General features: G+C 44.7%; 1 protein-coding gene across 3 annotated transcripts in view; it reads left to right on the top strand.

Moving 5' to 3' along the window:
* Nckap5 (NCK-associated protein 5) overlaps positions 1 to 13656 on the top strand; it is a 913274-nt gene that overhangs the window by 119112 nt on the left and 780506 nt on the right. For all 3 annotated transcript variants that reach the window (XM_017599040.3, XM_039091169.2, XM_039091162.2), the window contains exon 2: positions 4466 to 4594. In XM_017599040.3, coding sequence (XP_017454529.1) covers positions 4526 to 4594 — 69 coding nt within the window. In that variant the 5' untranslated portion in view covers positions 4466 to 4525. The remainder of the gene's footprint in view (positions 1 to 4465; positions 4595 to 13656) is intronic.

Raw genomic sequence — 13656 nt, 5'->3', positions numbered from 1 at the left:
AAAACAAAATCCATCACCTAGAGTGTTTTCCAAATTTATCATGAATAATAGAGGGATGATCACTGTTCTAATATTTAGTTATGACTAGTAGTTACTGTGTACCAATCACTGGAAAAATAATATTTCTTGAAGTGAATTGTCTCATTAATGGATATTTCCTTATTAATCGTGCTCTAGAGATCAGCCCATTGAGAACTAAACATATTCAAGAATTTGTTGAGTTACTAACTAGTAAGAAGTAGAGATCAAAACCCAGTGTGCCCTTTGTATATAGAAGGAAAGCTTGTGGTTGGCGGCTGCGTCTCAACATTCTTTTCTAGGTCCCCTTTCTAGCTATTTTTATTCTCAAGGAACCAGTCTTCCTCCAAGAACACAATTCTTTTTTGTCCCTTTCATGCGCACCCTGCCTGGAATGGTGTTCTACATCGCCTTTGCATATGCTGCCTTTTACTCTAGCTATTGGATATAAGAAGGTTCGGTGTTGACATATGTGACTTGAGGTGGTATCACCCATTGGGGTTATTTCCTGTTGCTGTCACCTACCACAGTTTCGGGTTATCAGTCTGCTTACTCATCGTCTGTTCTGTAGAAGGCGAGTTCCATGGAGGCAGGAACTTAGTCTTTCTAGTCTTGGTGGTGGTGGTGTGTGTGTGTGTGTGTGTGTGTGTGTGTGTGTGTGTGTGTGTATGTGTGTGTGCGTGCGTGCACATGTGCCTGTGTGTATTTATATGTACATTTCTGTACAGAGGCCAGAGTTACAGTGCCCAGGGTCTTTCTGTATCGTTTCCCACCATATCTTTTGAGACAGAGTCACTCACTGAATGTGGAACTCACAGATCCAGAAAGATGGCCAGTGAGACCCAGAACCTCCTTATCGACATAGCACAGTGTTGCTTGTATGTGTTTATATTGGTTTGGGGAGATCCAACTCAGGTATTCCTCGCATGCCAGCACTTTACCAGAAGAGCCGTGTCCCAGCCTTGGCCTGGTCCTTACACATGCCTAGGTCTTCGCCCTATCGGCACCGGGAACTCTAGAGTCGGCACTAGAATAATCGTGCTCCTCATGAAATGATGACAGTTGTGATTGGAAGGGTTAAAAGTTAGGAAGGATGGGTTTGCTAAAGTGGAAGTTGGCCTCCCCAGCTGTATGTCTGTGTCATAGCTATTCTCAGACAGCTAGTCTTAGCGACTGCAGTGGTTGTAGTCAATAAGGCAAGGAGGGGCCTCCCTGCCCCAAGGCCAGGTAAAAGTACAGGAGGCAGGCTCCCAAGCAGTGTCAGTTGACAAATCCTTTCTCCTCTTGTGGTGGAGCTGGTTATCTAACATCCTGTGTGAAACATTGTCTCACCTCTGCTTTTTACTACTATATGCCTTGCCAAACACATACATCGAGAACTTACTGTGGAAGGGAATAACGTGTGTATTAAAGGTGATGGATTTTCTATGAAAATCAGGAGACGAAGGGAATCCTTACCAAATGGATCTGTTGTGAAGATCTTCCATTACAAGTAAGATAGTCCCTGCACCACTGGGGGTTGGGGTGGGGAGCAGGACTGAGTGAGAGTTAAAATGAAGCAGGCTCATCAGAATTTTCCTAAGGGTTTTGGGGTACTGTAAAGCTCTGTTGGCAGGCTGTAGGACTGTTTCACTTTCAGTGGTGTTGCAGGGGAGAAAATTACCTAAGATACATAGGGTTTATTTAGTTCATTCCTCCAGGGTACAGTACCTCACTGCAGGGAGGTCACCATTGTGGGGTTTGAGGTAGCTGGCCATGTCACTCTTAGTCAAGAGTCGAGAGAATGCATGCATGCACGCTCACTCACTCGCTTGCACACACTGCTTTAGTTCTCTGATTTTACACAGTCAGGACTACCTGCCTAGAGAATGATGCCACGCCCACTGGGCTCCATAATTCCATATCACTTAACATGATGATGGCAACTCACCGCATCATACTCAGAGGTCATAGGCCAATCAAGGCAGACTGCCCCTTATTGAGACTCTCTTTCTAGATGATTCTAGGTCGTCTTAAGTTGACCATTCAAGTCAGCCATTATGTAGGTGCTTTTTCTCCTCAATGCCAGTTTGACAGTTTTCCAGGGTGCTAGTGAAATCCTAAGGTTGCTGTTCACAAATGGGAGAGCTGGAATAATAAAATGGAGGAATAATCCAAGGCTAGAGAGCAGGTCCATTACCAGAGTGGACAAGCTTTGTGTAGAACCTGCCTAGAGCCCATCTGTATCAACCTTTGTGATGGAGGAAATCAGAAGCAAGGGGTCACAGTGGCTGTAAGGTCAAGTATGTTTGACCCAGGTTAGATTTCCAGCCATTAAGAGTAGTAGCACATGTTCTTTTCATTTCCATGTCTGTGCCTGCGTGAAATCGGACCCCTCAGTGTTTCACTATGGATGGGAAGGGGCTCATGAAGCCTACCCATTCCTGAGGAGCTATTGGGAATTATTTGTTGCTAGCATAGGAGGTGATGTTTCCCTCAGTTGTTTAGGCACTGGTAAGTTGCCCATGCTCTGGTAGATAACTACACTGAATCATGAAAGCAACTCAGTAAGTTCCATGCACGCACACGCACACATGCAGTGCACATCCATATGTGCACATGCATGTATTGACACATACATGCACATGTGCATGTGTGCACACATGCATGCACACCTACACCCACATGTGCACGTAGATGTTTGCACAACACTCACACATACATGTACATACATGTGCACATGTTTGCACACACACCTGCACACCTGCACACACACACACACACACACACACAGAGCAGGTAGGGGACTTGTTGCAAAGAAGGGATTCAGTGGGAAAGGGAGGGATTGAGACAGGGGAAAGGAGGAGAAAATGACCACAATTAATTATGTATGTGTGTAAACTGTCAAAGGATAAACAAACAAAAGACTAATTTACATAGCATTTTGTTAAGTCGTCCTGTAACGGCCCTACTTGGCCACCTTGTTTTGAAGGATAACGGAATTTTGGTATTTTCAGTAGAAAATTTTGAATCACCAAAGGTGTAATGATTTTTTTTTTTTTAGGAATAGTCACAGTTACCTATGGATAGTGGTAATTCATATTAAGTTATAATCTACTATTCAACAATTCCCACACACATTTGATTGATGTAGAAAATGAGAGATATACGTTCAGAGAGGCTACATGACATGTCCAGAGCCACATGGCCAAAGGGGAAGGAAGCCTAGACTCAAATTCATTTCTTTTTCCAAATGTAATTTTTATTAATCTGTTGAGAATTTCATATGCACATAGAATATATTTTGATTATATTCACTTCTCATCCATAGCCTTAACTCTCCTAGAATCCATCTGTCATTCTTTCAATATCTCTCAACTTCATTTCCTTAAAAAAAAAAGATAACCCATAGAGTCAACCTTGTGCCTCCTGTGTATTATGGGTACAGCAACACTGTGGCATGGTAAAGTTACCACCAGCCAAGGGAAACTCCCAGGTTTTTTTACAGTTGGTGAAATTTGGAACATAATACATGGGATGGTCTTTTATTAAGTAAAATTCTTCCTTATCATAGAATAAGCAGCATCAGTACAGTTCTTGAAGAGCTGTATGTTGCAGTCTTCTAAAAATAGCCATTGACTGTGATGACATCACCCACAATTCACTGACATTGTCTTCCCAAAAAAAGAATGGGTCTTATAATGCTCAAAACATTTAAATGACATTTTAAAAGATTTATTTTCATTTTAAAATTATATGTCTACATATGTCTGTGTGGGTTACTTTGCATGGGAGCACAGTTGCCCAGGGAGGCCAGAAGAGACCATCAGACCCCATGGAGTTGAAGTTAAATGTGGTTGTGAGCCACCAGATATGGGTGCTAGGAACTGATCTCCGTATCCTCTCCAAAAGCAGTAGGTGCTCCTGACCACTGAGCCATCTCTCCAGCGGCTTACATGACACTTTGACAATTCAGTATTGGCAATAATGTGAAAGTTTTGTGGTTTTCTTGTTGGGTTGTAGGCTCAGTAATTCTTGGTTATGGAGTATGGTTTTGTGTGTTTGAGCTCATGGGATTTGCAGACAGCACCTGAGTGTATAGAAATAGACTACTTCCGGCAGATGGAGAGAGACCAGGTATGAATCAAGTGTAGCATGACACAGACCATCTGCTTTTGGCTACAGTCTGCTGATTTAACATGCTAGTCCATTCCCTGACTCTGGAAGCAGAACCTATATAAAAAAACAAAACAAAACAAAACAAAACAAAACAAAACAAAACAAGCACTTCCAAAAGATGGCTCTGTGTGTGTCACTAAGGGAAGTCTTGTGTATCGAGAAGTCTAGTTTTAGACTTACTGTTTGTGTCTGGATACTTTCTTGGTTCTAGTTTCTGGTAGGAAAGTTGCAAAATGAAAAGTCTAAACACAGCATGCTTGATAACAAAACGTGTGTTCATTCTTTGCAGTGGACGTGGAGACAGACGGGGGATTCTTATAAATTGCAAAGGAAAATACATCACTCACCCATGGAGGGGAAGAGACAGCTGGACAGAAGGGACTTTGGTAAAAGACTCTCTCTGGATAGTAGTCTTGTGGTAAGTGCTAACTGTTCACTGACCACTGTATGTGCTTTGGCTTCAAGTCCGTTATTTTTTTGACTGTTACTTCCTGAACGATCCGCTGCTAAAACCCCGATTCCATTTACCCCATTAAGCAGCATCCGTTGGGATTTGGGCTCATTTATTTTTTACAAACTCAAAAGCCAGCAAATTATTGGAATATTTGTACAGTGTCTTAATAGGTAAATGTCATAATCTGTCAACATTACATATAATTACATTAATGCCTGGCTGAAATAGACATTAGCCTATACAGAGCTGGGACTGTGCCTCAGGTCCATTTGTGGAGGATGCCAGGCCTGCGTGTGGTTGCTCCCCCATCCCATTCACTGTGGAGCTAAACTGAGCAAGAGTTCAATACAACTTCAAGAGCTGAAGAGCCAAGAGAGTAGCTGAGTGCCTCTTGGCTTTATATTTGTTCTGTTCCACATAATGTTTATTTCTGAGAGTTTTTATTCCAGTTCCTTTAAAAAATGTTACTTAGCATGTGTGTATATGATGTGCATGTGTGTGAATGTGTGAATGCACGTGCAGGTCAGAGACTGCTTTCAGAATGCTGTTTTTGTCTTCTACCTAATCAAGGAGGCAAAGTCTCTCTTGTTTTTGCTGCTGTGCTGTACACTCTAGGGTAGCTGGCTTTAGAACGTCACACTGGCCCTCCTGCCTTCAAATCCCATCTTACTATAGAAGTCCAAGAATTTTAAATGAACATTACTATGTCTTGCTTGTTATGTGATCTCCAGTGATCAAATTCAGGTGTTTGTTTTTACCCACCGAACCATATTGCTGACCCTAGTGGACACTATTTTTTACAGCCTGGTTGGGATCACCTTTGAGTGTGTGCATCTAGTTAGCCCAATGAAACAGCTTAAATTGCTGTACTTGGAAGCTTGGCTTCATTTCCGAGGCCTCTGGAGGGACATATGGTAAACCACCTTCTCTGTTCTATGGTACATGTGAACACAGCAAGATATTAGATGAGGACAATAGCTTAGCATGCTGTGATCATTAGTGACACATAGCTCTCTTTTGGTCCCTTCTTTTGTGGAGCTTGAGGAGTAGCACTGAGCCAGCCTGCCAGCCTACACTTACACATATGTACATGCACACACTCATGCGCACTAATGGGCAGCTCTCCCACTCCACACAGGTACTGAGCTGCCTTGCCAGTCGTGTCTCTCCAACCCTGCTTCGACTCCAGGGTTTTCTGTTTGTTTGTTTGTTTGTTTTATCTACAGTCTTGTTTTTTTCTGCGATTAACCTTCCTAAGGCTGCGTGCGACCCTCTAATACAGTTCCTCATGTTGTGGTGAACCCCAACCACAACATTATTTTCATTGCTATTCCGTAAGTGTAATTTTGCTCCTGTCATGAATCATGATGTAAATATTATTTTGGAGATAGAAGTTTGCCCAAGGGGTCGAGAACCATGTTTTGAGATCCGTGGCCTCAATGCTTTTCATGAGTGGGGTTCTGAGTCAGAGAAGAGGGCATGTGATCTTGTGTCAAGTTTTTCACGTGACTCAGAATCTGGCTGTGGGCTCAGCATGCTCTTGGAGGCTGGGGGCTTGGGTGATGTTTTAACTGTTGTTTTCTATAGCTACAACTATACCTCATAGCCTACAACATGTCGTATCTGCTTGGAAAGTGGGCGAAGGAGGTGTGCGTTCTCGTTCCCTTTTCAACTTCTGGGCAAACTGGTAAGGAAGGGGTAATTTCTCAGTCCCCTTTGCAGAAGAAAATCTTCATGAATGTTGACATGCCAAGATTCGGGTCTGACTTAGGCTTAGGCAGAGACAGCAGCAGCCATATGGTATGATAGGGATAGTTCAAAAGCATTCTCTTAATCCAGAAATAGCATCCTGGTTGGTTGGTCTCCAGAGCCGCCTATTTCTGCCTCCAGTCTCAACTAATATGCAAATACCCTATAAAGGCAAACATGCGAAGCTATCAACTTTCAATACTTCATAGTTCAATCCTTAGCAAAACACCTCAGATCAATTCAGAATGTGAAGAGCAGACGTTTACAGAGGCTGTTGGTAAATAGGGTGTACATAGATACTTATTTTATATATGTGTACACATGTTTACATGCCACAACATGTATGTGGAGGTAAGGGACAATTTTCTGGAGTCAGTTCTTTGTTTCTCTCATATGTGTATTGAGGACCACACTCAGGTCATCAGGCTTGGTGGCAGGGACCTTTACCCACTGAGCCACCATGTTGGCACACACCCTGTTTTGTGAGACAGGGTTTCTTATTGACCTGGAAGTTTTCAAACAGAATAGAATGGTGGGCCAGGGGGCCTTAGAGATCCACCTGTGTTTGCATCCCTGCCCTGGGATTCCAAGCACGTACCACCGGATGCAGCTTTTTACCAGAGTTCTGGTGATCAAATTCTGGTCCTCCTGCTTGTACGCCAAACCCTTTACTGCATATGCTATCTTGCTGGCTCCCTCCGTTTTTTGAGAGAAGGCCTCTTGCTACCCAGCATTCACCAAGTAGGTTACACTGGCTGGCCAGCGAGTCCCATGAATCTACCTGTTCTTGTCACCCCCAGCACAGGGATCTCCAACGTTTTCTGGCCAGCCTGGTGTAGTGTTTTGTTTTGTTTTTTTTGTTTCTCCCTACATGGATCTTGGCAATAGAACTCATGCTTGCAAGTCAAACACTTTACTAACTGAGCCATTTCTTTCTAGCCTTGTAAAACCTTTGAATGACAGACCCAGCAAAGTTACTTGCTTTTCTTAAAGTTAACGAGGAGGATAACACCAGGCAGAAAGCACAGGTCTCCATTCCTGTTCCTTATCTTTGACTAAACATTAGCCCAGGAAGAGATGTCCTTTGGGGAAACTGACTGGATGGGAAAGAAACATGGAGTCCTTACCTCTTAAAATTCCAGTGTAGTAACCATCATGACCAGGATTTCTGAGAGTTAGGAGACCCAGAGGTGATTTCCTCATTCAGACTTTGCAGGAGAAAATTCTTCCTCATGAACCCTAAGAATAAGGTATTATTAACTTTAGTACCTTTTTATTTTACTTCATCAAGTCGTGAAATGTTAAGTTAGAAATTACGGCTCTCTTGCAGTGGCTTTTAAATATTTTTCAGCCTGGAAGAACCATAGAGTGAAGAAAGAGGGCAGACAGAGAAAAACAAAGAAGAAAAGCTGTTTATGTCCCTTAGTGACAGCTTTGAGGACTAGGCATAGAGGGATTTTAAAGTGTGTGTGTGCGCGTGCGTGTGTGCGTGCGTGTGTGTGTGTGTGTGTGTGTGTGTGTGTGTATACACAAGAGCATATGTACAGGTTGGAGGATGACCCCTGGTGTTGATTGGTCCTCACTTTCTGCTTCTTTTGAAGCAGGATGTCTTGTTCCCCATTATGCACGCCAGGCTTTGAAAATGTAGTACTGAGCCCACCCACTCTCCATTGGTGCAGCTGGATGGGTGCTGGGCATGGATCTGGGCTGAAGGCTAGAAGTCAGAATCTGGAGGACTGAGAGTATGTGCTCAGGATAACTAGTTGCTAGAAGTCTTGATGGATCTAGAGCAGAACCCAAGAAGGACAGAGCTCTTGCAGTTTACTTTAACCCAGCTCTGAGGACAGTAAGTGAAGGATAGACGTTCTAAGCAGCAGACACAGGCATGTCAGCAGTGGGGGCTGACAGTGTCTAACACCAAAACCACCTTAGCTGGCAGCTCTGGGCGTTTGCTTGGCAAATCACACATTGAGGTTAGACCACAATGGTTTCTTTCCTTTAGTCATACTAGCCGAGATTTATTGGAGTTTAACACATGCCAGACAGTCTACACAGAGCTTTATATAGAAATGGCGAATACAACAATTCTAAGTCTCCCTACTTTACAAATGAGAATTCTGCAGCTTTCTGTGTACCCTAGCTCCCCCAAAGCCGTAGGACTTTGGCGTGTTTGAGCTGAAACGTCATCTTTGGGTCTGGCTTTGCGTACCTTGAAGTAGAAACTTCTGTGACAGCCACGAGGGGAGTCTATCTATGCTGCGTCCATGACTGAAAGGCCTCCAGCTGTTCTGACAGAACTACAAACTTCCATGCCATATGTGTGCCCAGTGATGAGGGGAGGCAGGCTTGGTTTCATCAAGAGCAATTAATTGCCCAGGAGTGGGGTTGGGAGGGAGGGGTTCATAAGGAATAGGGACCATGAGTGTTGAAGGGTGGAGCTGGGCCTACTTTCTGAGTTTGGGATTTTTTTTTTAAATTTCTTTTATTCTGTGAACCAACTCCCATTTAGAAGAATATGCATGTATTTCCCTGAGGAATTATTGAGCAGAGGGAAATATCTGGGGAATGATGGGGGCACCCAGCTTGTAGGTAGATGACCTTCATGACAGGATACCCCAGTGTGATAACCTGGTAATCCCGTCTGAGTGTTAGGCAGACTTTTAGTTGGACTGCTGACTGTTGGAGAGAGCAGAGGCCCTGAAGAATTTCTCACTTTCCAGAGGGAATGCTGTTGTTTCGTTCACTTCCTTCCTCTGGTTTAGGCTTTCTCTGAGAGAGGCTTCTCCTTCCCTTCCTCTCAGCCCTCTGACACAATAATCACACCTCCAAGACTCCCATGAAAATGCTCCCTTTTTGAGACATGGTCTTATGCAGGCCAGGCTAGTCTCAAACTTGCCATGTAGTTAGCTTTACCCATCCACATGAAATAACGAGGAGTCAAAGAGAAGGCAGTCTCATTTGAAGATTGCCCAGCTCATGATGACTGGTGGGCATGTTTGTTGGGGCTTTTCTTGATTATTAACTGATGCAAGAAGGCCCAGCCTACTGTGGGTTGCACCATTCCCTTGGCTTTGTAAGAAAGCTAGCTTAGCATAAGCCCTAGTGATCTTGCTAGTAAGAAGCATTCTTCCATGGTCTCTCCTTCTATGGCTTCTCAAATTCTTGCTTGAGTTCCTACCATGACTTCTTTCAGTTATAGGCTGTAGACTATAAGTTGGCATAAACCTTCCCTCCCCCAAATTGCCTTTGGTTAGAGTGTTTTTTAATCACAGCAGCAGAATGAAGCTAGAACACTCGTTATGTAGCCCAGGATAACCTTGAATTTCTGATCTTCCTACTCCCATGTCCTAAGTGGTTTCAGATGTATGCCTGATTTAAATACAGTGTAGGGATGGATGGAATCCAGGGTTTGTCCCCCTAACAGAGCTACAGTATAACTTCTTAGAGGACACAGACCATGTCTTATCCATGTTTGTGCACTGATACATGGACCTTGCTTAGTGGGATAAATGTGGGTTTGAGTTTGTTCATGAGTAGCTGTCTGTCCATGAGCTTCAGAAACATTTGCAGGGGACCTAGGTATAGAGAGATGCTACTACTGTTGGTGATGGTACTACTTCTTATTCTCATGCAAGAATGATCCTACTGTGTGTTCTGTGTGTGTGTGTGTGTGTGTGTGTGTGTGTGTGTGTGTGTATGTGTGTGCAACTCCCAAGTCTTTGAAATGACTGAAACATTTTATGCTGTTCTGTATTTGTGCATATTTATGGGGAAAATCCATATGGTATCCTAAAATTCTCAAGGGCATCTGTGACCGGAGAATGGTAGGGCAGTTTGACGGCTGAGTGCTTCCCAGAGCATCTGCCCATGGACCACTCTCCTGGGGACACAGAGAAGGATGCTCTGTATCCTCTGATGTCCATCATCAGTTGTATTTAGCTAGAGCAGTGAGCACTACCTTTCAGTGTGCGATGTCTTCTTGTGCATCCTTGAAATATCTGAGAGCAGTAAATCAAAATAGAAACCAGGCATGCTTTGAGAGCATACACAGGGGGTTGGGGATTTAGCTCAGCGGTAGAGCACTTGCCTAGCGAGCGCAAGGCCCTGGGTTCAGTCCCCAGCTCCGGGAAAAAAAAAGAAAAAAAAAAAAAAGAAAAGAGAGCATACACAGATGCTGTGTTATTGACGAGGTGTGGAATTGTCCTGCTTCCTCGACAAGAATAAGGACAAATGGCTGGAGATGTTTGCTTGGCATGCTCCCTGTTTCCTTATGGCTCTAAGATCTGCTCTTCATCTTCCTGGTATCTTGATGTCTTCCAGTAACTGGCATTATCAAAGCCTCTGAGTTTCCATGGCAACCAGGTTTCCTGCGTTCTCCTATGGCAGCCTCGTCACTTTCCCTGGCAGGCTTTCCAGTTCTCTGTCCATAACAACAGGTAGCATGTTGATCAGTGTCTCTGGGTGTAGGTCCTTAAACCCATCAGGCTCTGGGGCACCCATCCTGCATGCCAGTTTTCAGTGTGCTCTTCCCATCTGTTTGTTTCGAAAGTGTTCCTCTGAGGAACACTTTCAAGGTTCTCCTTGCCTGGCATCGTTTTCTGGTGCCCTTTGATATGCCGTGTTGTGAGGTTCAGGCTCTCTTCTTGTGTGCCCTTCCTTCAGTTTTTCATCTGTCTTCATAGGAATTGAGCACCTTTGTGGATGAAGCTTCTTGGCATGAGGATCAAGAAATGCAAAGCAGGGTTTCTGCTGATTTCGAACCTTTATCAACCTAATAATTCACTGGTCACAGTACTAGCAGGATGCACACAGCAGGGAAAGGAACAGCAGCCTGTATGAAGCCAGAAGATGGCTTAGTTGGTGAAGTGCTCACCACACAAGCCCGAGGGTCTCACTGCACTCTGGGAATGTAAAAGGGCCAGTCACAGTGGCTGGCGTGCATTTGTAATTCCAGCCCTTGCAGGGTAATGACAGGGAGCTTCCTGGGGCTCAGTGGACAGCCAGCCTATCGTAACCAGTGAGTTCCAGGCCAGTGAGAGACTCTGTCTCAAAAGTACGGTGGACAGTATCCTGAGGAGTGACACTTGTGATTGACAGATGGCTTTGGCAAGCACCCTTGAGACCCCCCTGCCCTGTCTTTCTTGGGGTTTGGATAGAAGTCACCCTTTTGCTTTTATTGATAGAAAGTTCTTACCACAAAGAGAAGGACTTTTATATTTCACTTTAGAGTACTGGCCTAAATTTAAGGTTTGGTGTTTCTGTTCTGCCTGTAGCAAAGGTTTATTGGGAAAGCCACAGAGCCTTAAAAACCAGCCTCCACTGTGCCTGGTTTATACTTCTGAAGTGACTGAGGCCGTAGGTAAGCTCTGTCATCCTGAATCATGGTCTCCCCTTCCTTCTGTGCCCTCCACTGTCTGCCTCTCCTTGCCATTTTCCTCCCCTCTTTCCTAGTGCATGGCAGAGCTCATCACACAGCTAAATCATCAGGATTCTTTGGTTCATCTGTGTAAATGCTACCAAATGTCCATGTATTAATGCTATCTCAGCCGTTTTATGCTAACTTCTCCTCCTATGCTATGATGTGTTATCATATAATACTTATTAGACACCCACCGGGGTCACAAGTTGTACTGCCTTGGCATAGCTTAGCTGGATTCCAGAACCTTCCCGTTTTGTTCACAGCCCTCATCTCCAACCTAATTTCTCCAATTAATATTTTGAGAGCCAGTCTAGAAGCGTTGCATTTGAACACCCCACTTAACGCCAGATGCACAGATCGGAGATTCCTTTCTGTGGACCCGTTTTGCAATTCCCTGCTAACCAAGAGTCCAGTTGGTCTGGACTGCCTTCTACAAGCCCTGACAGAGGTTTCTCCTGATTCCTTTACATTCCAGGTCCTTCCAGATGTTTCCTCCTCATAAATTTCCATTCCTTAATGAGGCTTAATGTATCATAATTATCATTTTCCAAAGGTGCCTCTGAGGCTCTCTTGCTGTCTGTCTTTCGACACCTCCTCGGTCCTTGGTTTTAAGTGCCTGTCTTCAGCCTGGTAGATTTCCTAATACAGTTAATTCACAGACTGCTTTATTCACATGGCTGTGTTGAGGGGAATAAAATCATTTGGTCTGGTGAATTCTGGGATCCATCTGTCAGAGCTGGCACTGTGAGGAGCTTCGGGGCTGTTGGCTTTTTGTGAGGGAAGCTTTCGTCGGAGGCCTGCCATCTTTGGAGGCAAAATAGCTCCAAGGCCTGTCAGTGTCCCAGTGTGAGTAGGCCAGTTCTGAGACAGAATTCTTGCAGATATCAATGAGGTGCCCATGGATGAAGCTAGTGCTCTCATTTTTTTTTCCTTGTGTGTTATCCCACTGGCCCTGTGAGCATAGGAGGCAGCGATGCAGACAGGGAAGTCCTTGGGATAGTTAGGGCTATGTGAGGATCTTCTGGGCCATGTAAAGGCCTTGAGCCTGCTTGAGGAAGTCAACAAGGAGGAAGGGAAGCAGAAAAGGAGGGAGAGAAGGAAGAAGGGAGAGAGAAGGAGGGAGAGAAGGAAGAGAAAGAACAAAGAGTTGGGAAGGGAAGGAGAGAGAAGAAAGGAGAAGATAGGGAGGGAGGATAAGATAAGAAGGGGAAAGAAATGATAAATGAAAGAGAATAGGGCAAGAGAGGGAGGGAGATATTCGAGTGAGATATGTTTCATGCTTGTAGAAGGATCTGAAGAAGTCCTCGTCTGAGGGCCGGTGTTCTTGTTTCTGTCCGTTGGGAGGTCAGGTGACAGGAGGTGTCAGGGAGAACATCAGGAACCACAGGACCCTGCGTCTAGGAAGAGCCATTATCGCTACCCTTCCGCAAGACCTGTTCTTCCTGGTAGTCCATGGCCTGAGAGGCCAGCCAGCTGGCAGGAAAAACCACTTCCGGGGGAGGGACCACTGCCAATGGTGTCTCCAGCAGTAGCAGGTCAGACTGTAGGCACTCTGTGAACTCCAGTCTTTCAGAGTGGCTGTCATTGCTGAGTCTACTTGGAAAGCAGAGGGACAGGGGTCAGTGCAAGAAGGGAAATGTGAAAGGTGGATTCACTCAGATGGGCTACAAGAGTGAACCCATGTTGAGAAGAAAACCAAGCACAGACAAGTTTGTGTGTGTGTGTGTGTGTGTGTGTGTGTGTGTGTGTGTGTTTGTGTGTGTGTGTGTGTGTGTGTGTGTGTGTGTGTGTGTGTGTGCATGCGTGCGTGTGCGCCCAGGCGCTCATCCCCAGTTTGCCATGGAAACAAGGAGGCAGC

This window comes from Rattus norvegicus, chromosome 13 (genome assembly GCF_036323735.1).
Source record: "Rattus norvegicus strain BN/NHsdMcwi chromosome 13, GRCr8, whole genome shotgun sequence".
NCBI lineage: Eukaryota > Metazoa > Chordata > Mammalia > Rodentia > Muridae > Rattus > Rattus norvegicus.
This window is presented reverse-complemented; position numbering and strand designations above follow the sequence as displayed.